This window comes from Aquarana catesbeiana, linkage group LG12 (genome assembly GCF_042186555.1).
Source record: "Aquarana catesbeiana isolate 2022-GZ linkage group LG12, ASM4218655v1, whole genome shotgun sequence".
Taxonomy (NCBI): Eukaryota; Metazoa; Chordata; class Amphibia; order Anura; family Ranidae; genus Aquarana; species Aquarana catesbeiana.
In genome coordinates this window covers 81,625,580-81,653,224 of record NC_133335.1, presented here as the reverse complement: position 1 = coordinate 81,653,224, position 27,645 = coordinate 81,625,580, and the positions used below count along the sequence as shown (strand labels likewise).

Genomic DNA, 27,645 nt, shown 5'->3' with positions numbered 1-27,645 from the left:
AAGTGGTTAAATTGTATACGCTCCCTTATACCCCCCTGGCTTGTCACTTTGCCAGGAGACACTGCTATCACTTCTGACTCCCTCAGCAGCAATCCGTGCTCGACAGCCGGTTCTGCCAACCAGATGACCACGCTGGCCACAGAAGCTTTCTTACCTGACACAGCCATCTGCTTACCTAGATGTTAGTTTTTTTTGTTTGTTTTAAATAAATGCTTCCATTGATGTTTGCGCTTTGGTTCTGTTTTCCTACGTCCTGATGATCTTCCCTGGTCTGACAAGACCTGCTGCACCATGAATGGAACCTGAACCCACCCATCCATCCCTGATCACATACATCCCAGTGATCCATCCTGCTATTGTCTTACTACAAGGCTGCTGTCCTTTGCATCCCTTTTTGGTTTTCTTCACATTAATTCAGACCTTAAAGAGCACTGTGGATAGATCTCTCCCTACAGACCAAAGTACTTTGTGTTTTTTTGTTTTTTTTTATCTTCTAACATTTCATGTGTATGAACAATTGAGCAAAGAGAGACTTGTTTTCTTTTGATTCACTACTTGAAGCTTATTAAAGCCTTGCTAGCAGCTTGTTTAAAGTGGCAACCAGCTCTCCTATTGGGACATTTACAAACAGGAGCTGAAGAGTGCTTTAACTACTTAAGGACCGGAAGGATTTGCCCCCTTAATAACCAGGCCAATTTTTGCGATACGGCACTGCGTCACTTTTTTTTTTGCCACTTCAGCGAAATTTTCCGAGAGACTTATTTCAACTTTGCAGTTCATTCTCGTCCCTGCTCGTCTTCACATCATTGCGTCACTTTAACTGATAATTGCACGGTCGTGTGACGCTGTACCCAATCAAAATTGACGTCCTTTTTTTTTCCCCACGAATAGAGCTTTCTTTTGGAGGTATTGGTTCACCTGAAAAAAAAAAAATGTTTTTTGCTATAATACATATCCAAAAAAAAAATGTATATTAAAAAACAAATTTATTCATCAATTTAGGCCGATATATTTTCTTTGACATATAAATTGGTTTGCGCAAATGTTATTGCGTCTACTAACTATGAAATAGATTTGGGGACTTTTATTTATTTTTTTATGTTTTTACTGGTAATGGAGGCGATTTTTAGCAGGATTGCAGTGGACAAATCTGACCCCGAATGGCACTTTTTGGGGACCAATGACATTAATACATTGATCAGTGCTGTAAAAATGCAGTGATCAATGTATAAATGACACTGGCATTGAAGGGGTTAACACTAGGGGGGCAATTAAGGGGTTAACTGTGTTCCCTCAGCGTGTTCTAACTGTAGGGGGGATGGGCTGCCAGGGACATGACAGAGATCACTGTTCCCAATCACTAGGAACAGTAGACCTGACATGTCCCGTCAGAATGGGGATCTGACTTGTTTACAAAGGCAGATCCCCATTCTGCTTTTGTATTAGGCAATCGCGGGTCGCCAATGGACATCGAGTTCACCCGACCCGCGGCCATGCTCCCGCAGCAGGTGTGAGCGTGTGCTGCCCACGAGCCGCCGTACAGCTATGGCGATTCGCGATGGAAAGCCAACCTGTCATCGTATAACGGCGGCAGCTGTTCAGCAACTAGTTAAAGGCTTAGAGAAAGCTGAATGAAGCTGGCCAAAAGCTTTGCAAAGCTTCATAAAAGCTTGCTGTTCACAATGGTCTTATACAAGCTGAGGCCCTTGTGAAACAAGACTAACGGAAACATGTATTTTAATTTTTTTCTTTGATAAAGGTTTTACATAAATGAATAAAAGCTGACCATTTGTAAGCACTCCTGTCAGTGTTTCTCTCCATCTAATGTCCATGTTTGCTGCACAGCTTGGTCTGTTTAAAGGTAGGGTTGTCCCGATACCGAGCATTTGCCCAAGTACTTGTACTCGGGCAAATGCTCCCGATGCTTCCCCCGATACCTGGAAGACAGCAGTGATCGGCGCGAGGGGGAGTTACAAGATTCTCCCCCAGCGGCTTTCAGCAGCTTTAGTGACATACAGCGGTGATCGGTCACCGCTGACTGTCACTGCATCCTCCTCCATGCCCCCTCCGTTCCTCTGTCCCCCTCCGCTGTCCCTCTCTCCTTCCCTGTGTCTCTCCGCTGTCCCCCTCCGTTCCTCTCTCCTTTTCTGTCCCCCTCCGCTGTCCCCTCCGTTCTGCTGTGTCTCTCCGCTGTCCCCCTCCGTTCCTCTCTCCTTCCCTGTGTCTCTCCGCTGTCCCCTCTGTTCCTCTCTCCTTCCCTGTGTCTCTCCGCTGTCCCCTCCGTTCTGCTGTGTCTCTCTGCTGTCCCCTCCGTTCTGCTGTGTCTCTCTGCTGTCCCCTCCGTTCTGATGTGTCTCTCTGCTGTCCCCTCCGTTCTGCTGTGTCTCTCCGCTGTCCCCCTCTGTTCCTCTCTCCTTCCCTGTGCCTCTCCGCTGTCCCCTCCGTTCTGCTGTGTCTCTCCGCTGTCCCCCTCCGTTCCTCTCTCCTTCCCTGTGTCTCTCCGCTGTCCCCTCCTCTCCCCTCTCCTTCTCTGTCCCCTCCGTTCTGCTGTCTCTCTCCGCTGTGTGAATGGACAGAGTCAGCTGACTCTGTCCATTCACATAACTGATACATTGTAATCTCCTGTGATTATGATGTGTCAGTTTATGAATGGAGAGGAGCCGCTGTCTTCTCTCCATTCATTCTCAGTGCAGCTGAGGCTGCAGAGAGAGGGACTGGGGAATCTCTATCCTCTGTCTCTTTCTCTGTCTCAAGGGGGAGATATCAGAGGTCTGTTAAGACCCCTGATATCTCACCAAAGCCCCCCAACAGGGCTGATTAAAAAAAAAAAAACATATAAAGAATAAAAAAAAATATTATTGTAAAAAATAAAAATTGTAAAAAAAAAAAAAAAAAAAAAACACACACACATACACCGTTCACCCCCCCCCCCCCAAAAAAAAGAAAACACTGTTAAAAAAACAAAACAAAAAAAAAAACACTGTCACGTGACATTTAAAAAAAAGTATCGGTAATCGGTATCGGCGAGTACTTGAAAAAAAGTATCGGTACTTGTACTCGGTCCTAAAAAAGTGGTATCGGGACAACCCTAGTTAAAGGAAGTTAAAAAATAACAGGATCAACAGGTAAAAAAAAAAAAATGTTCTAGGGAGACTGCTTTGTTAATGCTAGTGACAGATGTCATCATATGTCATTTTTAATCTTGCTATTAGTTCCACTTTAAAGCAAACTTGCATGGCAGATCAACAGGCCTCTCATCCCAGCTGTACTTACTTTTTTTTCACTCCCCCACTGTTCTGTTCAACTGCTGGGAGTAAAAAAAATACCTAGTGTTGGTGCTCGTACAATCATGAATAGCTGCACACAGCTGTCACACTCAGCCACAGAAACACCCAAGCGGCCATAAGCAAGTCATACATGTCCTTCAATGATGGGTTTAAGGAAAGAAAATTGCTCAATTCACCCATCAGCACAGTCAGAGCTATTGTATTCTGACAGCGGGAGGTTTCCTAGCCGTCAGAATACAATGATCACTGCCGGCAGCTATAGCCGCCAGCAGTAATTGCATAAAAAAACCTGACAGGCTGGTTGTACTGAAGTCGATCGATGGATTGACTTCAGTACAACCAACCTGCACGTACACTGATTGAAATTCATCCTGTTCCTGCTGAACTGGCCGAATTTTGTTTAGTCTGTGTGCTTGGCCTCAACGAGCAAAGCTCAGATTATCATTGGATTGGAATGACTGATTCTTGAATTCTACGTGAATTAGTTTAACCTTGCTTTTATGCCTGTTTGTTGTTAGTTTGTTAACTGCAGCTATCTGCCTATCACTGGGAATCTTATCCAGAGCTTTGTTGTCTGTGTACTTTGTCTTTACTTTTGGTTTTGTTCCAATAATTCTGAAAAATACTTTGTTTCATGAAAAGGTTGGCCCAACTGTGTAAACCTCTCTTCATTGCTTGGTAGTAAATTGGCACAACATAATACAATGATACTTCAGTTCACGAACTTTAAAGTGATTGTAAGGGTTCATTTTTTTTTAAATAACAAACATGGCATACTTACCTCCACTGTGCACTGTCCACTTACCTCCACTGTGTGTTTTGCACAGAGTGGCCCTGAACATCCTCTTCTGGGGTCCCCCGGTGGCTCTCCCGCCTCCTCCCCACATCAGATAACCCCCTAGGAGAAGCGCTCTCCCGGGGGGGTTACCTTGCGGGCGTGCTCCCGAATCCAGTTTTTGCGTCCATAGAAACGAATGCTGGACTCGGCCCCGCCCCCTGGTGCTCGCATCATTGCATTCGATTGACAGCATCGGGAGCCAATGGCTGCACTGCTATCAATCTATCCAGTCAAGAGCCGAGACCCCGTGGATGGAGGGAGAGTGCGTGTCCGGCGACAGAAATACGGGGCTCAGGTAAGTAAAACGGGGGGCTGAGGGGCCGGTCATAGGATGCATTAAGGTGAAAAAACACAAAGGTTTACAACCCCTTTAATTCGTGAAATGACTCTGGTCGTGAACCAAATTGGATGCAAACCGAGGCAAGTTTTCCCATAGGGTTCAATGTAAATCAGGTTAATCCGTTCTGAAATTTTTTTTTTGTTTTAATATAAAATTATGAAATGTATGTACAGTACAAAAAAAGGATTTTAAGGAGTTGTAAAGGCAGAAGTTTTTTTATCTTAATGCATTCTCTGCATTAAAGGGGGTTTGTAAACCCTCGTGTTTTTTCACCCTAATGCATCCAGTGCATTAAACGGAGTTCCACCCCATTTTGAGAGGTTGTCTTAAACGAATGACCAACTCTCCACTCCTCATTTTTGGATAGTGAAAAAAAAAAAAATTCAGATTTCAGCCGGGCCGCGGCACAGGACATCATGTCCTCTTCTTTGGTGAGCACCCCCGTTGTCTTCTGGGACCTATGTGTGTCCCAGAAGACAAGCTGGCCATTCGCAAACCGCCACGGGATTTGTGCATGCGCAGTCGAAAACCGGCAGTGAAGCCGCAAGGCTCCATTGCCAGTTTCCCTCAGTTGGAATGGCGGCGATGGATGAATCGGCCTCGGGGGGCAGACATCATGGGCTCCCTGGACAGGTAAATGTCCTTATTAAAAGTCAGCAGCTACAGTGTTTGTAGCTGCTGACTTAAAAAAAAAAAAAAAAAAAATTTCCGGCCGGAACACCGCTTTAAGGTGAAAAACTTCTGACACTGACCAGCCCCCACGTTTTACTCACCTGAGCCCGTTCGTTCCCTCGGCTGAGACACGCTTTACCTCTCTGCCCGTTGTCTCGGCTCTTGATTGGATAGATAGATAGCAGCGCAGCCATTGGCTCCCGCTGCTGTCAATCAAATCCAATGACGCGGGCGCCGGGGCCGAGTCCTGCATTCTGTGTGAATGTACACAGAAGCAGGACTTGGGAGCGCGCCTGCACGAATGTCCACCTTAGGAGAGCCTTCTCCAACGTGGGCACTCTATGCGGAAAGGAGCTACCAGCACCGCCGGGGGACTCCAGAAGTCGAGAATCGGGGCCACCTCCACTCTGCAAAACAAACTGCACAGTGGAGGTAAAAGTATGACATGTTTGTTATTTAAAAAAAAAAATAAAAAATGAGGGGTTACAACCCCTTTAAGATAAAAACCTTCTGTGTGTAGCAGCACCCCCTAATTACTTACCTGAGTCCCTTCTCTCTGCAGCGATGTCCATGGGTGTCTTAGCTGTCCCAGACACTCCTCCTGATTGGCTGAAACACAGCAGCGGCGCAATTGGCTCCAGTGACTGTCAATCAAAACCAGTCAGCCAATCAGGGGATAGAGGGGGCTCCGTCTCTGAATGGATACACAGAGTTCTGACTCTGCTTGGGTGCCCCATAAAAAGCTGGTGGCTGAGGGGGCACTCACCAGAGGGAGGGGTCAGGAGAGCAGAAGAGGGTCCCGAGAAGAGAAGGATCCGGGCTGCTCTGTGCAAAACCAACTGCACAGAGGAGGTAAGTATGACATGTTTGTTATTTTAAAAAAAAAAAAAAGAAAATGAATCACTCGATTCTCACAGCTCCCACAGCAGAGAGCCACTGACTGTCAGTCACAGCTCTCTGCTCTGCCCCCCCCGCTCACTGGAGCTCTGGACTGTGGAGGGGCGGGAGGGTCCCCGCTCAGGCTCTCAGCTGAGAGGCTGACCCGGGTGTCGGTTAAGGGATCTGGGCGAATTCCGACTCCATGGTCGTGATGACGCCCGAGCCTGGACCCGACGTCTGCTGAAAACGGGGTCACAGGAGTGCAGAACACACTGCACTCCTGTGATCCACAGAAGAAGTACAGCCAAACAAGCTTTGGTTGGACTTCTCCTTTAAGGTCTACTTAAGACCCCTTTCACACTGGAGTGTTGCTAGTGTTAGAGGTAAAGCGCTGCTATTTTTAGCGGCACTCTACCACTGTTATAGCGGCGCTATTTGGCCGCTAGCGGGGCGCTTTTAACCCCCACTTACAGCCGAGGAAGGGGTTACTAGCGCCGGAAAAGCGCTGCGGTGCCCTTTCATTTCAGTGGGCAGGGTCGGTGGAGGAGCAGTTTATACACCGCACCGCCCCAAAGATGCTGCTTGCAGGACTTTTTTTTTTCCCGTCCTGCAAGCACACCGCTCCAGTGTGAAAGCACTTGGGCTTTAACACTGGGGTGGCATGAGAGGTGCTTTTACAGGTGCTATTTTTAGCACTAAAACGCCTGAAAAGCGCCTCAATAAAATAGAATTATGTAGTCAGTTTAAAAAAAAAAATCTTAGTACTTTGGTAAAGGTGAGGAATGGCCTTAGCCTACACTTCCCTAGAAACCACGCCCCACTGATGCGTTTCAGAGGACTATGACTAATGCCGTGTACACACGGGTGGACTTTCCGACCGGACTGGTCTGACGGACCAAATCCGGCGGACAATCCGACCGTGTGTGGGCTGTATCGGACTTCTGGGACTGTGACGACATAAGGGGGCGTGGTCATTGGGAGATGTTGACCACGCCGCTTATGACGTCACAGTCCCAGCATGCCCCGGGAGTGTGACGTCATAAGGGGACGGGGTCACAGCCTATATAAGTCGCTTTGCACCTCGCACACATCATTACAGCGGGAGAGAGCGTCGTGTCAACATCGGAAGAAGAGAAGAGGGAAGAAGACGACGCAGAAGTCCGGGCCACCGCTAGCAAAAGAGCAGCAGAAGATAGCGGAGGAGCCGGCAGAAGAACCAGACACTGGGAGAAGAGGTCGAACACCAGGACAAGAGGCCGGAGAGCAGGAGAAGAACAGGACACCGGGAGAAGAGGCCGGCGAAGTCGGAAGAAGACCCCTGAAGTCGGAAGAAGACCCCCGGAGCTGTCCAATAAATTACTTTAAACACCTGTGTAGTGTGTTTTTTTTTTATTGACACTTTTTTCCTAGGTGAATGGGTAGGGGTACAATGTACCCCATACTCATTCACATAGGGTGGGGGGGGCCGGGATCTGCGGGCCCCCTTATTAAAGGGGGCTCCCGGATTCTGGTAAGCCCCCCGCAGACCCAGACAACCAACGGCCAGGGTTGTTGGGAAGAGGCCCTTGTCCTCATCAACATGGGGACAAGGTGCTTTGGGGGAGGGGGGGCCACAGGCCCCCCCTCCCCCAAAGCACCCACCCCCCATGTTGAGGGCATGCGGCCTGGTACGGTTCAGGGGGTGGGAGCGCTCGCTCGTCCCCACCCCCTTTCCTGACCGGCCGGGCTGCTTGTTCGGATAAGGGTCTGGTATGGATTTGAGGTGGAACGTAGGCGGTTCCCCTTAAAATCCATACCAGACCTAAGGGCCTGGTATGCCCCGCGATGGGGCTCACAAGGTGTCAATCTTGCCGATAAAAGCAACGAGATTGACTTCCTTTTCTAGTCCCGTCATACTCGAGTCACGTTCAAATTGAACGGACTTGTTCGTGTGTGGGCAAGTCCGTTCATTCAGAAAGTCCGTAGGGAAGACCGGCGGACATAGTCTGCCAGAAAGTCCGGTTGTGTGTAGGCAAGTCCGTCCCTAGCCCGGTCGTCGGTAGCCAAGTCCGTCCGTAGTCCGGTCATGTGTAGGCAAGTCTGTTCGTAAAAAAAAGTCCGGCGGAAGTCTGTTGGAAAGTCTGTCGGAAAGTCCGCCGGACCAGTCTGGTCGGAAAGTCCGCCAGTGTGTATATTGCATTAGCCCCAGTGGGCGGGGTGAAATGCGTTGGAGATTGGTTGGTTTACGGAGAAGTGTTGGCTGAGGCCGTCTCCAACTTTTATCCCTGCATGCTTGGTTTACATCTAAGCTGTCCCTAAACGAACATACCGCGCTAATGCATTTTTTTTTTTTAGTCCAGTTGTAAATCCGGTGTTCTATCAAATAGTGCCCTCCGTCGAAAAGTGCCCGCGCATGTGCAGCGCAAAAGGGCACTCCAGCTGATTTCCCAATCAGCTGGCGTGACATCACAGTAGCGCATGCGCACATCATAGGAGGCATTTTTCGATGGGAGATACCATTTGACGGGCAGAATTGAAAGCTATGCAAACAGCGGAGCAAGACCGTAGTTGTCAGATTGTGCCTCGCTGTTGCAGGGCGGGTTATGTCTGTGTTGCAACCCGCCCTTAGACACGGGCAAAACCCGCCGTTCAACACACCAAATCCACCTGGTAACACAGACAAAATCCGACCTTGAGCACACTGTAAACCCGCCCAGCAGCAGTGAGGCACAATGTGACAACTACAGTCTCCCTCAGCTGTTTGCATAGATTTCAATTCTGCCTGTCAAATGTTATCTCCCGTCGAAAAATGTCTCCTATGATGTGCTCATGCGCTATGGTGACGTCACGCCAGCTGATTGGGAGGAGTGGCCTTCCGCACTGAACACCGGCATTCTTAATTTCTAACAGGCCTGTTTAATACTCTTGAATGTGATTATTTCATACTTCATTTAGTGCCAATGTGTTGTTTTGAGGCATGTAGTGCGGGTTTTTTTTAAGCTAAACTCTAAGCAAAGATATGGATGAGCAAGTTTGTGGTGGAGGAGCTTGACTGGCCTGAATCCTAACTTCAACCCGACAGGACACCTTTGAGATAAATTAGAACGGAGACTGTGAGCCAGGCCTTCTTGTCCGCTAATTGTATGTATTGTATGTACGCGCACACTACACTTACGCATCACATTATAATATACAAAATTGTCATATACTGACCGATCAACATTCTAAAATGGGTAACCCTATATTATTTCCCTAAAGTAGAATTCCAGCTAAAGCCTACTTTATTTGCTGGCGTTTAAGGCGACTGTGCGTATAAGACGACCCCCTAATTTTCCAGCTAAAACTTTGGTTTTGGGATATACTCGCCGTTTAAGACGACCCCCTTCTGACTAGTCTGTCTAGTAGCTTCAGGAACCTACTGAAACAGCAATAATACATTTGTGCAACTTTGATCACCTGCTTTGTGAAGCAGTGCTGCGGTGGTAAATACCTCATGTGCCCGGCAAAATCCACTATAGAGGGAGAACCAATGTGTGCAGAGCCACATGAAGGGTCAGGTGCTTCAAACCAAAGCTCCAGTGGTGGATGGTGCGATGACTGTGGAAGGAAGAAGAGCCGAGGGATAGCCGGAACAACCGCTGACAGGAACAGGCTTGATTTTGTCAAAACGAGATGGTTCCAATCGGCACATTCGGTAACATGCTGTATACAGTATACCATGCTGAGCCAATCACGGCGAGCGATGTATTAATGAATACAAAGCCTGCTTAGATTGGCTTGGAGAGTCAGAGAGGCGCAGACTGATGATGTTACAACCTCTGCCAATCCGAGCAGGCTATGTATTCATTAATAGAATACATTGCTCGCTGTGATTGGCTCAGTGCGGTATACTGTATGTAGCCAAAGCTACATACATTATTACCACGCATCCAGTGGACAGCATTTAATACCGGCGTATAAGACGACCCCCGATTTTTGGGGGATATTTTTTAAGTATAAAAGATCCTCTTATACACCGGAAAATATGGTAACTAGTCTTAAAAATAAAAAATAAAATCTGCTAGTACATCTACCACTCCCCTCCCCTCAGACTGACAATGCTGCTGCCCAAAGGTGTTTTTGTTGCTCCTTCATCCAGAGCGTAGGCACTCTAATACAGCAGGTGTGGCCAGATCACCAGGTGAAAACAAAGGGAGAAAAAGAAAACAAATGCAGCCACTATATCTAATGGTTTGGTAAGCAGCAATAGATTACCTTTTTTGGTTTTGGGTTAAATACCGCTTTAAAGCAAACTAATGGCAAAACTTTTTTTTTATATATAGAGTAGGGGAGAGTTACAACCCCTGTCAAATTTTTGCCATCTGTGTCTCATTGGAGATATTTTTCTTCACTTCTTTTCCCATAGCCAAAACAAGAAATGAGAGGAATTCCCTACAAAGTAAGGGAACCTGGGGTGTCACAGGAACTAGTGTCCCCATTGGCAGATTTCCCCTCTATTCCTGCTCTGGTGACAACCCAATAATTTAAGATTTTCTTTTACTTTCATTTTCATTGATAATGGTCACCAGCACAAATGGGCACACACTGCTTTGAAATTAAAGTGTTTGTAAACTCTTACATATAACCAGTGAAGTGACTGGCTTCAGGTGATACACAGAGATGAAAAAAGTCTCCTACATAAGCTGTACCTATCTATCTGCAATCTTCTCTTCTCTACATCTATTCAAAGTCCAGAATTTATAAAGTTTGTCTGAGCTGTCAGAAAAAAATGGTGCGGAGAGCTGAAGTTACTCTGCAGAGCTCAGCGAGGACAGCTCTGAGAGCTGATTGGAGGAAAGGGACACACCTCCCTTCACACAGGAACAGAGCTAAGGCTGTCAATCATAAGTTGTGTGCTGGAGGTCCTTCCCCTGTCACCTTTTTTTCTTGGTGTCAGAAAAACTTGTCAGAAGTGGCTCATACTGAACGCAGAGAAACAAGGCAACAGACAGAAATGACACGTAGGCAGGCTATACACGGTTCACCGGAACCGGTGGAGATTGGATGCATCTGTGGGCAAGCTGAATGTACCAAGTTGATTCATTAACTTGGGTACAACCAGCCATCACTGTCTTCTCCTGGCAGGGACAGCCTCCCCCCAATCACTGTCTTCTCCTGGCAGGGACAGCCCCCCCCCCCCCAATCACTGTCTTCTCCTGGCAGGGAAAGCCTCCCCCCAATCACTGTCTTCTCCTGGCAGGGACAGCCCCCCCCCCCCAATCACTGTCTTCTCCTGGCAGGGACAGCCCCCCCCCCCCCAAATCACTGTCTTCTCCTGGCAGGTACAGCCCCCCCCCCCCCAAATCACTGTCTTCTCCTGGCAGGTACAGCCCCCCCCCCCCCCCAAATCACTGTCTTCTCCTGGCAGGGACAGCCCCCCCCCCCAATCACTGTCTTCTCCTGGCAGGGACAGCCCCCCCCCCCCAATCACTGTCTTATCCTGGCAGGGACAGCCCCCCCCCCCCCCCAATCACTGTCTTCTCCTGGCAGGGACAGCCTCCCCCACCCCTAATCACTGTAGTTTCCTGGCAGGGGCAGCCTCCCCCGCTGGGTGAAGACGATACCCAGCTGGAAGGATTCATGCTTCAGCACTGTCTGTGTTGATTGGGGAATGGAGCAAATTTCTTTCTTGCAACCCGTGCTTGCAGGAAAGAAATTTGCTCCATATATGGCTGGCCTTAGTTTTTTTTTTTTTTTTTTTTCTGTGGTAAGCTCAGTTTTATTTTATTTTTTTTCTAGAAATTTTATTAACGTTTTACAGGTTTACATTAATCACAAGTATAAAATACAATACAGAGTTGTCAAAAGAAACTGATGTAAAACATACATTGCAAATAACAATAGGATCGCTATTAGTTGACCTCTTATCAGCGTCCTGACACATATAGTAGACTTGACCTATCATAATCCGATTTGTCTGTTTCCCTGTGTGGGATCCGTGGTCAAGAAGCATGTGGATAAGAGGTTCTCTGTTTCTCTGTATTGGAGGGTTGGGGTGTTCGCATGCGGTGGGCTTTGAGCAGAGGAAGGGCGTACACCGGCAACTACCCCAGCCCCCTATCACCCCTAAAGGGATCTGGCTGGCCATAGTTTTATTTTTTTACATTTTAGAATAGAGTGCCTCAAGATTGTGCATCATTTTAAAGGGTGCCTTGACTATAAAGAAGGTTGTGAAACACTGGGCTAAGGAACTGTTCATAGAAGCTTCCAATGGCTGAATAATCTGGGCCGTTGACTGGGAAGAAGGGGCTTGTGGTAGTAGTGCAAATCCTGGTGGCTCTTCCCTTGATCACAAAGCCAAGCATTGTCAGATATGTGGAAGAGGTTACCTGGCCACCTTCATTACTTCAACAGAAATGGTTTCAGGAGGACAATCTCTGGCCAGCATCTAGTAATGGCTCAGTGTTTGCCACAGCTACTTGGTGCTAAGAGGAATTCTTTGTGTGTCTCACTTTATTGGCAGGCAGAGCAGCATAGGAAAAGATAAAAAGGGAGAACAAACTGCGCTGTAAAAACACGAACAAAAGAAAAAAACAAGCCGGCAAGTATGAGCTGCGATTCTTCTGTATGACATAAACTACAGTGTAGCAATAATATAATATAATGGAATCGCAGAGCAGCGTAGGACCCAGAGAAGCATTCTTCAAGGAGTGGTGCACTACAGAAAAGTAGTAGTTGTAGTAGAGTAGTAAAGAATAAATAAAAATTGCTGAAATCAAGTCAAGTGTTGTCTGGATTGTGCTGGATTCATCATTCATTAATTCCCTCTGCAGGAGTTGTTCTTTCAGTATGGAATTCTTATTAGTTAACTATCTTGTGTCAGACCGTGTAAGTGTTCCACACAGCTTAGTGGCAAATATTTGGCCAGCACATTTTAGGAATGTGTAAGGGGAGGGCAGCTACAAATGAGTGGAGGCACTTCCCAAACACTAACAATCTACAAACTATTATAATGTCATAAAAAAACATGCACATTTAATTATGTACAGTGGATATAAAAAGTCTACACACCCCTGTTAAAATGTCAGAATTCTGTAATGTTAAAAAAAAATGAGACTTAGATAAATCATTTCAGAACTTTTTCCACCTTTAATGTGACCTATAAGCTGTACAACTCAGTTGAACAAACTGAAATCTTTTAGGTGGAGGGAAGTAAAAAATAAAAATCTATAATAATATGATTGCGTAAGTGTGCACACCCTTACACTAATACTTTGTTGAAGCACCTTTTGATTGTATTACAGCACTCAGTCTTTTTGGGTATGAGTCTATTAGCATGGCACATCTTGACTTGGCAATATTTTCCCACTCTTCTTTGGAAAAACACTTCAAATCTGTCAGATTGCGAGGGCTTCTCCTGTGCACAGCCCTCTTCAGATCACCCCATAGATTTTCGATCAGATTCAGGTCTGGGCTCTGGCTGGGCCATTCCAAAACTTGAATCTTCTTCTGGTGAAGCCATTCCTTTGTTGATTTGGAGGTATGCTTTGGGTTGTTGTCATGCTGAAAGATGAAGTTCCTCTTCGTGTTCAGCTTTCTAGCAAAAGCCTGAAGGTTTTGTGCCGATATTGATTGGTATTTGGAATTCTTCATATATTCCCTCTACCTTGACTAAAAGGCCTCTGTTCCAGCTGATGAAAAACAGCCCCAAAGCATGATGCTGCCACCACCATGCTTCACGGTGGGTATGGTGTTCTTTTGATGATGTGCAGTGTTGTTTTTGAGCCAAACCTATCTTTTGGAATTATTGTCAGAAAGTTTAACCTTGGTTTCATCGGACCATAAGGCTTGGTTCACACAGGTGCGATGGGGGAAACCCTGCAAATCCAGTGCGGGTTCCTGCATCACACCTGACTTGTGAACACCCATGCGATCCGATTCTGGTGTGGACAAAAAAAAAGGGTCCTGCACAAGTTTGGTCCAAATGCGATGTGAATTCAGCCATATAGTTTGGCTGAATTCGCATCGCACAGACATTGCATGTAATCTGCACAGCAATGCAGTGAAAATCACATGCGATGTCTGGCATCACCCCAGTGTGACTGGCCCTAACACATTTTCCCACATGCTTTTGGGAGACTTCAGATGTGTTTTTGAAAAATTTAGCCAGGCTTGGATGTGTTTCTTCGTAAGAAGGGCTTCCGTCTTGCCACTCTACCCCATAGCCCAGACATATGAAGAATACGGGAGTTTGTTGTCACATGTACCACGCAGCCAGTACTTGCCAGATATTCCTGCAGCTCCTTTAATATTGCTGTAGACCTCTTGGCAGCCTCCCTGACCCGTTTTCTTCTCGTCTTTTCATGAATTTTGGAGGGACATCCAGTTCTTGGTAATGTCACTGTTGTGCCATATTTTCTCCACTTGACGATGACTGTCTTCACTGTTTTCCATGGTATTTTTAATGCCTTGGAAATCCTTTTGTACCCTTCTCCTGACTGATACCTTTTAACAATAAGATCCCTCTGATGCTTTGGAAGTTCTCTGTGGACCATGGCTTTTGCTGTAGGATGCGACTAAAAAAAAATGTCAGGAAAGACCTACTAGAACAGCTGAACTTTATTTGGGGTTCCAAAGTTATAAGAGGGTGTGCACACTTATACAATTACTGGAAGTTACATGGCCTGAAGTGATGTGACGGAAGCTCTGCCTCTACGTGTTTCATCACTATAATGTCTTCAAGAAGCAGTTTTGGTATACATTAATTTGCACCACAGGAGTCATGAATTGTTATTGCTATATTTATTAATGTTATTTATTTATTTTTATATTCATTTATGTACTTGATAGAGAGTTTGTATACATAGTTTTATATATTCATTTTGTATTGGTGGGATATAACAGTTAATCACTAGCGCCCCCTATAATTTATATCACTAATTTCAGTGTTTATACACTTTGTTGGGTGGCAGAACAAGTTTATTTGGTATTTCCTGACAGATGTATTCATTGGTGTTCTTTGGTTTCACTATTGTGCTACCATGGCGCATAGTGGTGTCTATTAAATATTAGCCGCAGGTACTGTGGAGCAGTTCATCCTCCAAGATCTTTTTTTTCTTTTAGCAGCATATCTCATCCTGCTCCCTCCTCCCAGTGTTCATGCTTTGTGTTTATTTCACAGATTAGGAGGCTGGAAGGCTGCTTAGTCACTTTTGCGTGGGGTGGGGGGAGGGTAAAGTAGGCTGAGCTTAGCTGATAAGAAATAAAAACTCTGCTTCTGCTGTGAATGTTAAAGATAAACTTCTCTTCAGTGCCTGTGGCTACAGAGGTCAGTGGAAGTTTTGTCTAGCTCGTTTACGCTTGTAACACATGCAAATGTGTCTGTTCACAAATTCTCTTTAAAATATATGTAAAGCCAAAGATTTTTGGATAGAGTGTTGAAGGATTAGAAGCCCTGTCAGATTTTTCTGCTATGCAAGGCTTGATGGAGGAGATTTTCCCTGACTTCATTTCCTCCTGACATCAGTTTTACCAGAAGTAGGGAAAGTCCTGCAATATAGACATAGACATGAATAAAATCTCACAGGGTTCCTAGCGCTTCCTGTCCATTAAAATGTTAGCAAGATAGGAAGTAAGGGTAAAGCTCTCCAGGGGTTCAAACTCTTCCTCAGTCCATCCACTTAGAATAGACTTTACCATATACTTTAACCCCCCAGTTGATATGACAGCACTTGCATACATTGCGTATACCTAGAGTTCTTGCTGTTTTTGGAGTAGACACTTTGCAGACCTTTGCAGGCGCATAGAGAAGGATCCTAGATGTTAAATTCAGCCTTTTCAAGAAGTATGAGAAGTTACAGTATGTATTATTCCTTATGTTCTGGTCATTAAAGCTGACCTATCATCATTACTTTTCCAGGTGCCGCCATGCTACCATTGCATCATATTTTGGTGACATAAAGCCTCAGTGTAACAAGTGTTGTGACTGTTGTAAAAACCCTCAGCTGGTGAAGAAACAGACTGAACAGTTACAGACCTTGCTCTTAGGTAGAAGCAGAACCTGCATTGAGCAACCTGCAGCTCGGCCTGGACCATTTGGCTATAACACAGATCTTTATGAAGGGGGCAGGAAGGGGTATGGGTTTGAAAGGTAAGAAAAATGTATTGGTTAATATCTCTACTAGTTCGGCAGATTGGCAAAGTGTGGTGATTTATTGCTGTGCTGTTTTTCTGCATCGGTAATGTTTGCCCTTTAATGTGTCTGTCCATCCTTGTTTCTCATTTTTAGATGTGATGAGGATGATGATTCTGATGGAGGACAGGAGGAGTCATCTGACATACGTAAGAAGAAATGGAACAGTTTCTTTCAGAAACAGATGAATCTAAGGAAGGTGAGGAGTGTGAAGTTGACTCGGTAGCCAATAACAGCATTCCCAGTGGTTTGTGGAATGGTAAGGGTAGCAGAAGTTCTCAATGTTTTTACTGACGTTAGTGGGGGTGTCCCAGGCACACATGTCAATAATGGTACAAGTGGGCACATTACGGTGTCCTCTATAGTTATGTTGCCTGTGAGTTAGAGACTCACTTCTCCAGGGGCCTGTGTCTCCTACATTTCCTCTGTTCTAGCACTGCAGCCTCCATCAGTCTCTTTAGTATTCAACACATTTAAGAGTGTCAGATGCCTATGTCCCCTGTCCCTGTGCTTCTATCCTCCAACCCCAATTGTATTGCAGTAGAATTATTATGCTAGAGAAAATATGCCAAAGAGCAGGAAATTAACCATAAAGAGTGCGTTTCTTTAAAAGAGAAGTATGGGAAGAAGTACAACCAAATGAGCTTTAACCCCACTATAATATACAGAGGGCTTATAATAACATTCAATGAACATTCAATTCAATGAAATGGGATTGACATTATGGTTCTCCAGTTCTCTGTCAATATGAAATATCAGAAGCAATAAAAATAAATATTCTCTCTGCTGTTTTTGGTGCTTAGTGACTTTTGGCCTTTTCCCCTTACTTTAAAATAACAAAATATTGATTTTTTTGGGAGTACAATTGATGGGTTAGCAAACCTCTAAGCTTTCCTGTATGTGTAGAATGTTCTTTTCGAGGAGGAGTTTTGCCTCCCTACTTACTGGGGTTGGTTTACTAAAAGTGGAGAGTGTAAAATCTGGTGCAGCTTTGAATGGTAACCAATCAGCTTCTAACTTCAGCTTGTTTAACTACGCTTTGTCAAAAAAATGGAAGCTTGTTTCTATGCAGAGTGGCACCAGATTTTGCACACTCCAGTTTTAGTAAATAAACCCTACTGTATTCTATGATATCCACATTCTTCCCATTTCTTTTCCTCATTCAGAGGCTGTAAAAGAAGAAATTGGGGTAACAAAAAACAAACATTCATTCTCATCTCTATGCTGTAGCCTCGATCTGATGCTGCAACTGTCTCACATTGACTCTAAGCCCAAGAATTGAGCAATCCCATGACTGGTGATTGCTCAGTTTTCTGTCTTCTCAGAGCAGAAAATGGTGACTGTCAGTCACTGCTCCTTGACTCAGCCCACCAGCACTCACTTGAGTGCAGGGCTTGAGAAGGGGAGGGAACAGTTGGTTCTGGATTTCATCTGTGCGCTGAGAGGCAAGGCCAGCTGTTCGGGCACCTGGGTGGATCTTGACAATATGTTTGGGATCCTTCTAAAGCCTGTAGTAGTTCTGCCATGTCTTTCTGGGTCACAGGAGGACAAACGTAAGTGCACTCCTCTGACCCACAAGAGAAGCTTTGGCCATACTTCCCTTTTCAACAAGTTAGATAATTTATCTATAACTGTTTGGTAAAGGCGTATTAGGTTTTTATTTGGTACATTGCTTTAAAGTGGTTGTTGAACTTAATTTTTTCAAAATATTAAACATCTTATAAGTAACTGAATCTGCGCTTTGGACAGTATAAGAGCTGCTGCCTCTCCCTAATTAGTTCCCCGAGGGATCTAATTTAATAGATATAATAGGTGATTTGGGAGTAGAAATGGCGCTGCCCTATTTCACATAAATTAGTTAGTTGTGAGTATGAATTCCATAAACTACAAGCTGTGTTCAATGGAGTGTATACATATAGGAGCTAAAAACCACTGTGTGCCTCAATATGGTCAAAAGAAAGAAAAAATGACCATATGTGTGAAAAACCAAAAAATAAGTGAAAACTTCTTTAAGGTTGAACAACCTAATAAACCAGTGAAAAAAGGTGCCTCATGTGTTCAGAATTGTATAAATAATGTGTAGAGTAAAAAGTGATTTTGTAAAAAATTTTTTGATAAAATTAACCCCAGAGTTCTAAAGTTTTGTGACAGTTTGTCGCCCCCTAAGGGACAAGCTTCATTTTAAGTGAAAAACACATATATTAAATATTAAGTGTCAGTGCCAAAATTATATAAATAATGTGTAGAGTAAAAAGTGATTCTGTAAAAAATATTTTAAATAAAATTAACCCCAGAGTTCTAAAGTTTTGTGACAGTTTGGCGCCCCCTAAGGGACAAGCTTCATTTTAAGTGAAAAACACATATATTAAATATTAAGTGTCAGTGCCAAAATTATATAAATAATGTGTAGAGTAAAAAGTGATTCTGTAAAAAATATTTTAAATAAAATTAACCCCAGAGTTCTAAAGTTTTGTGACAGTTTGGCGCCCCCTAAGGGACAAGCTTCATTTTAAGTGAAAAACACATATATTAAATATTAAGTGTCAGTGCCAGACCTTATATATGGTTCCCAAAAATATTAATCAATATGTCAATGGTATGACCTCTAGCGAGATTACAATAAATTACAAATCCCATAAGAGTCATAAATAGAAAATGTTTTCAGTCTTTTGTGTATGTCAGCAGGTTATGGTAAGCCTCTTAAACCATATTATCCATTTAAAAACACTCACCAGAGACAATCACCCCCACAGGGGTACCGAGCGACAGAGTGGGTGCCTAGGGATGGGTATTTTTCGGTCCGATCCTGCTGCTGTTCCTCTATTCTGTGTGACCCCTTCAATGGTATCAGGATAAGCTGTGCGTTCCAAAAAGACCAGGCTCCTCCACTGCTTCCCACCGTGTGTCTGTTTAACTCTCCAAAGTACCCAGAGAAAGAAAAACAGGGGGCTTCCTTCGTGAAGTATGCCCAGTTTGTGTGCACCATTAAACTGGTACCCACTCTGTCGCTCGGTACCCCTGTGGGGGTGATTGTCTCTGGTGAGTGGGGGAGCGCGGGGGGGCGAGCACTTCAAGTCACCGTTTGAAATGAACACAGAAGTCACTGCTTAATGTTCCTGAGGTTGAAAAACTGCATATGTATTGAACTTTGCTTTTTACACCATCCGGCTAGAGAAACTCTCTGTTTTTAAATGGATAATATGGTTTAAGAGGCTTACTATTACCTGCTGACATACACAAAAGACTGAAAACATTTTCTATTTATGATTCTTATGGGATTTGTAATTTATTGTAATCTCGCTAGAGGTCATACCATTGACATATTGATTAATATTTTTGGGAACCATATATAAGGTCTGGCACTGACACTTAATATTTAATATATGTGTTTTTCACTTAAAATGAAGCTTGTCCCTTAGGGGGCGCCAAACTGTCACAAAACTTTAGAACTCTGGGGTTAATTTTATTTAAAATATTTTTTACAGAATCACTTTTTACTCTACACATTATTTATACAATTCTGAACACATGAGGCACCTTTTTTCACTGGTTTATTAGGTTGTTCAACCTTAAAGGAGTTTTCACTTATTTTTTGGTTTTTCACACATATGGCCATTTTTTCTTTCTTTTGACCATATTGAGGCACACAGTGGTTTTTAGCTCCTATATGTATACACTCCATTGAACACAGCTTGTAGTTTATGGAATTCATACAACTAACTAATTAAACATCTTATACTTACCTGCCCTGTGCAGTGATTTTTGCATAGAGCAGCCCCGAAACTCCTCTTCCGGGGTCCCCCACCAGCAATTTTGTCTCCTCCTCCTCAATACGCCATTATAGGAAGCCACTTCCTATGGGGGCTCCCGAGCTGGGCTGTGTGTGTGTCTGCTCCCCCCCCCCCCCCTCTGCTCACCCGATTTGATTGATGGCAGCAGGAGCCAGTGGCTCCCGCTGCCACCTCTCTGTTCTGTGAAAACAGGGATAGAGCTGCTACAGCATAGTGCTGGATTGAGTGAGGACTGAGAAAATATTTGAGGTGGAGGGGGGCGCAGGGGTGATACAAACACTGGGACATTTTTTACCTTTAATGCAGGGAATACATTAAAGTAAAAAAATGTTAAGTCTTTACAATTAGAAAAAAATAAAAATAGAACCCCCGGAAGTGACATCAGAAGAAGCAGTAAAATGTTTCAGGAAGAACCTCCCCTTCATCAGCCTGCCTGATGGCCTACCTCTGTGACCTAAATGCCGATCTACTGCATACATTAACTTCGTGCTAGCTGTAGCAGAAACATTAGGGATAGTTCAAAAGTCCCATGGAAAATGTATTCACAAGCCTACAAATATGCAGTTTATGGTGTGCCCAAGGCTTTCATTGCTGTGAATGGAGCCAGCATGTGATTACTTTGTCAGAGCTGACATAGTGTTCATATGATCTGTAACCACTCCTGATGTCAGTAGGGGACACCGGCCTTCACTGACATCAGGATTGAGAGCCAGAAGCTGATGTTTTGGTTAATACAAGAACATTTATAAACCTGTTCTTAACCACAGGTCACCTTGGTGGAGAAGATTATTATACAGATTGTAGATGGGAAGGGTCAAACCTCAAAAACAGATGGAATCATTGAGACTGGCAACCTGTAGCGAACACCTCTATACTCAAGAAACCCTAAATATATTGTGTACAGTCTTTTTAAAAGGGCCCAGTAAAAAACTGCAATTTATTCATTTTGGAAAATGAATTTGAAGACCTAAGAGCAACAAGAAAACCACAAATGTTCTCATTGGTTAATTTAAGTTCTCAGAGGATTGGAAGCCAGGAGAGTCACCTGAATGAGTCTGCTTAGTTTCCATCCTCACATGTTATTTTAAGTTGTACATTTTAAACAAAACCAATTTCACAGTATCCCTAGTCCAGCCCTTTCATTATTTGCAGTATATTCATCAGAGAGATACATGGGAGACCATGGGAGAAGGACATCTCTGCTACTAGATTTGTAAAACACAAGTTTTGGATCTTGTGCTCCAGTTATCCTCATTCTACAGCCTTGTTTGACTTATTTTTTTACTGTAGTGGTTAAGGCCTGTCATCCTGGTTATTCTCAAATTTGACTTGTGGTCCTGTCAAGGCTTATGATTGTTTTGAGTGCTGTTAACAGCCAATCCAATTGTAACTGTTCACATTTCTAATATTTTGCACTGATAATATGACAAGCATTGGGACATTAGCATGTAAGGTTTTTTGATTTGGACGACTTGGACTATTTTTAGACTTTTTTTTATTTATTTAGCTGTCTATTGACTAATACAAGCATGCAAAAAGTACTATTGGCATCATCGCTAAATAGCGAGTTCACACAGCTGTGCTTTAGCCCAAGGAATTCCTCATCTTCCTGTCTTTTTCTTTCCACAGAGCAAAGAGCTGGAAGAATTCATTCCTCCAAGTAGGTGAAAAAAACTACAGCTAATGATTTTTAATTGCTTTAACTTAAAGTGAACCTATGCTCTTTTTTAAACTTTTAATAGTAATACATCTACTTAAAAACAGCTACCACAAAATGGCTGCTTTTACCTTTTATAATCAAGGACAACCTTTTTTGTGCTGCTATTTGATTTAGTGGTACCTAATTACTTGGGACATAATTTATGGTTAAAATATACTGTATGTAAGGCCAAACCTTCCATAGTTTTGAATATGTGAGGACGTTGGTAAACTGCTGGGAAGATTCAGCCTTAATATTTGTCCTAGTGACTATTTTCTCCAGTACTGTACAGAAAGATGATGAGAAATCCAGAATATTAGATCTGTCCCTGGAATCAGAGATGTTGGTAAATGTTAAATATGCCAGTAAAGAAGCTTCTTTCTGTAACTGTGTCTAAGGGGCGTTTTCCTCTAGTTTGAAGTATACTTTATCTTTCTTCCTTTTTGTGTTTCTGGGACAGGAAGTGAAAGACTCCTTGGGGCGTGTGTCCACTGGGAGGGTAAAGACTGCTAAATGGGGCTCGTCTCCTTCCTATCTATCTGGTGGAGGCCGCAGGAGTCTAAAGTCCATCACTGTGCTAAATCAAGGCTTTGGCCTTTCTGTGAGCCTGGATTACTGATTTGAGTTCCCAAAGGGTTAGATCTTAGTAGCACCAGCTCTGACACTTTTTTTGTTGCCGGTTTGGGAGGTGCATCAACACTTTTTTTGTGTTTTAGCTCTCTGACACATTTAAATTTGTTGCCTTTTCTAGGCTCACTGCCTGGTCGCGGTTACTGAGGCTGTACAGATTGGGGACTCATACTACATATGTGTGTTCCATTTTGGACCACACTTGCAGACTTGCTCACTCTCTCCCACCAACTTGTAAGCAACTTAAGCACTCTGATCCTTCACAACATGATTGGGCTCCCTGCTCTTTCTAGGTGACAAGTCGCAGACCGCATTATCCCTTCCAGTGTTTCGTGATTATTGCTTTTGGGCATCCCTCACATGCAGTAATATTGTGGCAGATCATAAACCATTCAGGCCTTTCCGGCTTACAACCTTGCTAACCATTCTGGGTCGAGGGGCTAGATTACAGTGCACCACTTAAGTGTTCTAACACCAATAGTTTAGACCTCTGTCCCCTGCATGAGCCACTACCCTCCTCAGAGGCCTCTTTAACCTCCTTACGGGCGACAACCTCATCTTGCTTATTTACAGATGAGTTCTCTGCTATTATGTTTGAGTTTATGGGGAATAGTTCAGCCATGTTTGCTTACTTAGTGTACAAGGACTTTAGCTGTCTGGTTCAAGGATATGTTTCAGGATCCTGGTTGTATCCTGATGGATGCTTCTGTGCCCAGCATCTGGAGCTCTTACATGGAGCCTTGCTCTATTGTGTTGACAGAGCCTAAAAAGAAGTCCCGTTTGTTTATGCTAGGGCTCAAAGGCAAAACCTTCAGTTCCAAAAACAAGTTTTTCTCGTGAAGGGTTGCCCCCTCTTTTCAAAGTGGGTGGAGTCTGCTGTCCTTTGCAACCATCTGTTCTGAGCCTTTGCAGACATTTGGGTCCAGAGCATGGTATTCTTAGGCTACAGGCTGGATTTTTGACCTCTTTCTCCACCCCGCTTCATGTGGTCAATTCCATTGTTCTGGGGAAAGAACAGTTCTAATGTTAATAATAAAACCTGTTTACAGTTCCCAAGATGAAAGGGAGCATCCCTCCTATAATGGAACTGAAGGTCCTCAACACCTTCCTTCAGGTATAAAACTCCTGCATGATATTTCCGAGGTCAGTCATTTCTTCCCTCCATCCAGGGGGACCTTCTGGTCAGACATCAAGGAAGCCTACTTACATATCACCATCTGCTGTTGGCACACAGCATTACCAATTTGTTTTCCTTCTCTTTGGTATTTCACCCATCACCTTCACCAAAGTTTTAGCCCCTGCTATCTCTGCTTTGCTTTCAGGACCTCCACATAGTGGGATAATTAGACAGCCAACTTTTACGGGAAAAGTCTGCACAGGACAAAGAACATACTCTCCATTCTCATGCTCAGACTTTACAATCCAGAAGTCAAGCAACTTTCCACTTTTACATGAGGCTTCTGGGCCTAATGGTGGCATCTTTCAAAGCAGTTCCTTTGACCAGTTTCACTCCAGACTGTTGCAAATCAACATTCTGACAAAGTGGGTTCTTTCCCTCAACCATCGCACATGCCTAACCAGCAAAATCAGGTTCACCCTGTCTTATTGAATCAAAAGTCCAACACTATAGTCGGGGAAATCCTTCCTCTCCCTGAGGGGGAAGGTTCTCACAATGTATGCTCCAACCTGTTGGGCTGAGGAGGAGTTTTGGACACCTGATTCAAGGGACTTGGTTGTCGTCAGATGCTCATCTCCTGATCAACTTTCTGGAATTTAGCACGATTCGATTATTCTTTCAATACTGGACCTCTCAACTGCAATGTAATCTTTTCTTTCAATGTTTTTTTTTTCCTCCCATCTTAATCAGGACACTACCATCTGTCTGTTCTGCTCCCAAACATCTTAAACAGCTACAGGTTCCTCAAAGTGGAGCTCCACCTGAAAGGTACCTGCTCCCACTTTCGCTCCGACCGCCCAGGGAAGCAGAAGTTCTCCTTCCCCCCTCCTTTCCGCAGTCTTCTGGTCCCAGAAAACTGCCGGACCAGCCGCTCGTGCACGCGCAGAAGGCTCCCAACTGTGAAGCCGCAAGCTGTCACAGCCGGGTTTCCATAGAAAGGATGCCCGGGAGAGAAAGACAGAGTATGAAAATGGCAAGGACGAGCCCAGTGCTGGAACATTGAACAGGAGAGTGGTTATTTATTAAAAGTCAGCAGCTACAGTTTTTGTAGCTGCTGACTTTAAATGTTTTAACAAAGGAGACTGGAGCTCCTCTTTAAGACAGTCTGACTCTCATTCCTAAAGGATCACGTATTGGGTAATCCGCTTACTGTTCCTCCATTGCTATGTGGTGTCACGTACCTGATGGCTGAGCCTGACGTGCATAGGAAGGCCTGTCAAACAACCCCAGCTCAGGGACCACTGATATTGTAACAGTGGCCTCGAGAGCACGGTGGTGTAAGGGTGCCTGAAACCTTCTTCCGTGTTTAGGGTGCGTCACCAGGGTGGACCAGAAAGCCAGAAAGCCAGACGGCAGATGTTGGTAGATCTGCAGACTCTGGGCTGGTGGCAGCAGGTAGCTGGAGACTGGCAGGAGTATACCGGACAAAGGAGACACTAGATGCGTGGTCAGACAACCCGGGTTGGCAAAACATGGTCAGATAAAGGTATAGACGGCAGACAAAGAATGGTCAAGGTACAGGCAGAGATCGGCAATGTTAGTTCAGGCAGATAAGTAAAAGGCAAAATTCCAGATACAGGCCAAGGTCAGGATAGGAGAGGTATAATGGAGTCAGAGGCAAGCCGGGTCAAATACAGGAATCAATCAGGTTTCAGGAACACAGGTACAGCTGCAGATCAGACACCAAAGTATTGGTGAACCTGCTGCACTTATTAATGGTATTTGGGCGCCAACATTATTGGCGCGTGTGCGCAAATTTTTGTGTGCCTGGCATGATGGATACCTGCGGGATCGTGCATGCACATTTGTGTCTGCCTTTGGGCAGCCGCTGCGCCATGGCCAGCATGTCCTTGACAGGTGGATTCAACAATTTATCATTTATGCCTATTCTCTCAGGGACAAAGTTCTTTCTTTTCCCATTATGACACACTCGGATAGCGTCTCTTGGGCATTTCAGCGCCATGTTTTTTTTATAAGAATTTTCGAAGGCTACCACCCGGTTTTCTGTTAACATATGTTTTTTTTAAGTTTTGCTAGGCTGATGCTGGCTTGAGTTGAAAAGGTTCCTGAGGCAGCTCTGTAATTTTTTGAGCCCACTGTGACAACCTGTTTGTTTTTATGGGTCTGTAGGCTTTCGTTTGCAGTGTTGCCCAACCTTCAATTGGACTGCTCTTGGATATTCCTATGCACATGACTACTTCTCCTGTGTCCCATAATGTTTGATTAAGAAAATAAGATTTTTGACTTACTGTAAAAAACTTTTCATGGAGTATGTTACAAGACACAGTCTTCTCTTGTGTCCCACAATGTACTCCAGGAAAAGGATTTTACGGCAAGTCAGGTATCCTATTTTATTAGCTAACATAAGCAATAGAAATAGTCATGTGGTATCTTCTTTTTGTGCAGAATGTTTTATGAAAATGGAGTACAGGTTAAAATTAAATAAAAATGAATTCTAATGCAAAAATATGGCCTCTTTTATAAAAGCGTTACTAATAGAATTTGCAAGATTGTATGTGCACAGGGAATTCGATTTTTTGACATTTTATGTTAATTTTCTGTATCACTAACCTATAAACACTTCAAGTAAACCTCTGCTTTATTTAACTTTATTAAGCTACCCCCCATAAGTTGATAGCAGACACCTATGCCTGCCCATATGTTTTTGTATCTGCTTAAGTCCCTTGGGTCCTCAAAACGCCTAGCTATCCATTAAGCAAATAGTAATTTTATTTCAAAAGTGTCATTTGGCCGAATCTCCTTCTGCCTACCTTAGTTTATAGTTGACCATCATATTAATGGACCAATAAGAAGGGTGTGATAAAAATTATTTCAGGGATGCGGTCACAATTTGTAGAACATTCTACCCATACTGTCTGGCGCTTTTAGACAGCTAAGTAAAGATATGTGCACCTCTGTGAACATCTAGGGTATTAAATATTTTTAAATACACCACATGTTTACTTTAATAACAGTTGGTAGCATTGGTTCACTGAAATAATGGGCAGCATGTCTATTTGGTGAAGTATAATATTTCCCTCTGTAGTAGTTTTATTTTAAAGTGTATCTCCAGGTGAAACCTTTCTTTAAATTTTGGATAGAGTTGGGAAGGATTAGACCTTGTGCAAGTTTTTGTTTACTGCTGTCTGTGTCCCCATTCGGGGGAGTCATCCCATTTGTACTTGTTACTGAGAGAGAAAATGAGGGGAAATCCAAAATTTTAGAGTTGCCTCCAGAACCAAAGGTAAGGGAAAACCTTCAACTAGGAACACCTGTTCCAGGAAATGTTTATGATGGGATATTCCCTTACTTTGGTAAAGTTCCTATTAGTGACAACTCATGGGGCCCCCGGCAATGGGAGATCATGGGGCCCCCTGTGTCCCGCTCACACTCAAGCCACACCCACACAAAGCCCCACCCCCCCCCAGCTTGCACTGCATGGATGCCTCAATTCTGGGTCGAACTTGAGATAAATGGTGCACAGGGGGCAGCAGGGCAAAGCACGGGGGGTCAAGCAAGCGCAGTACACAGGGGGCAGCAGGGCAGAGCATGGGGAAAGCATGGCAAAGTATAAATGTTTATGATGGGATATTCCCTTACTTTGGTAAAGTTCCCATTAGTTGCGGACTGACTACTCATGGGGCCCCCGGCAACAGGAGATCATGGGGCTCCCTGTGTCCCTCTCACAATCAAGGCACACCCACACAAAGCCCCACCCCCCCAGCTTGCACTGCATGGATGCCTCAATTCTGGGTCGAACTTGAGATAAACGGTGCACAGGGGGCAGCAGGGCAAAGCACGGGGGGGTCAAGCAAGCACAGTACACAGGGGGCAGCAGGGCAGAGCATGGGGGAAGCATGGCAAAGTATAGAAGTCTGACTGTCAGAGCATTGGGGGTCAGGAGGGCTCAGTATGTGTGTGTGGAGGGCAGGAGGGCACACTACATGGGGATAGGACGCATTACATCGGGGGGGGGGGGGGGGGGCAGCAGGGAACATTATAGGGCACATTACATGGAGGGAGGCAGAGGGGCACATTATGGGGCTCGGCAGGGCACACTACGGGACTAACAGGGCAGTTTATGGGGCACAACCGAGAGCATTACATGGGGCAGGAGGGCACATTATGGGGTACAGCAGAGTATATTGCATGAGGGCACATCATGGGGAACAGCAGAGCACA

General features: G+C 44.5%; 1 protein-coding gene across 2 annotated transcripts in view; it reads left to right on the top strand.

Annotated features, from left to right (window-relative positions):
• RECQL5 (RecQ like helicase 5) overlaps window positions 1-27,645 on the top strand; it is a 178,803-nt gene that overhangs the window by 95,395 nt on the left and 55,763 nt on the right. For both annotated transcript variants that reach the window (XM_073608124.1, XM_073608125.1), the window contains exons 10-12: window positions 15,894-16,124; window positions 16,263-16,365; window positions 21,587-21,617. In XM_073608124.1, the coding sequence (XP_073464225.1) occupies window positions 15,894-16,124; window positions 16,263-16,365; window positions 21,587-21,617 (365 nt within the window). The remainder of the gene's footprint in view (window positions 1-15,893; window positions 16,125-16,262; window positions 16,366-21,586; window positions 21,618-27,645) is intronic.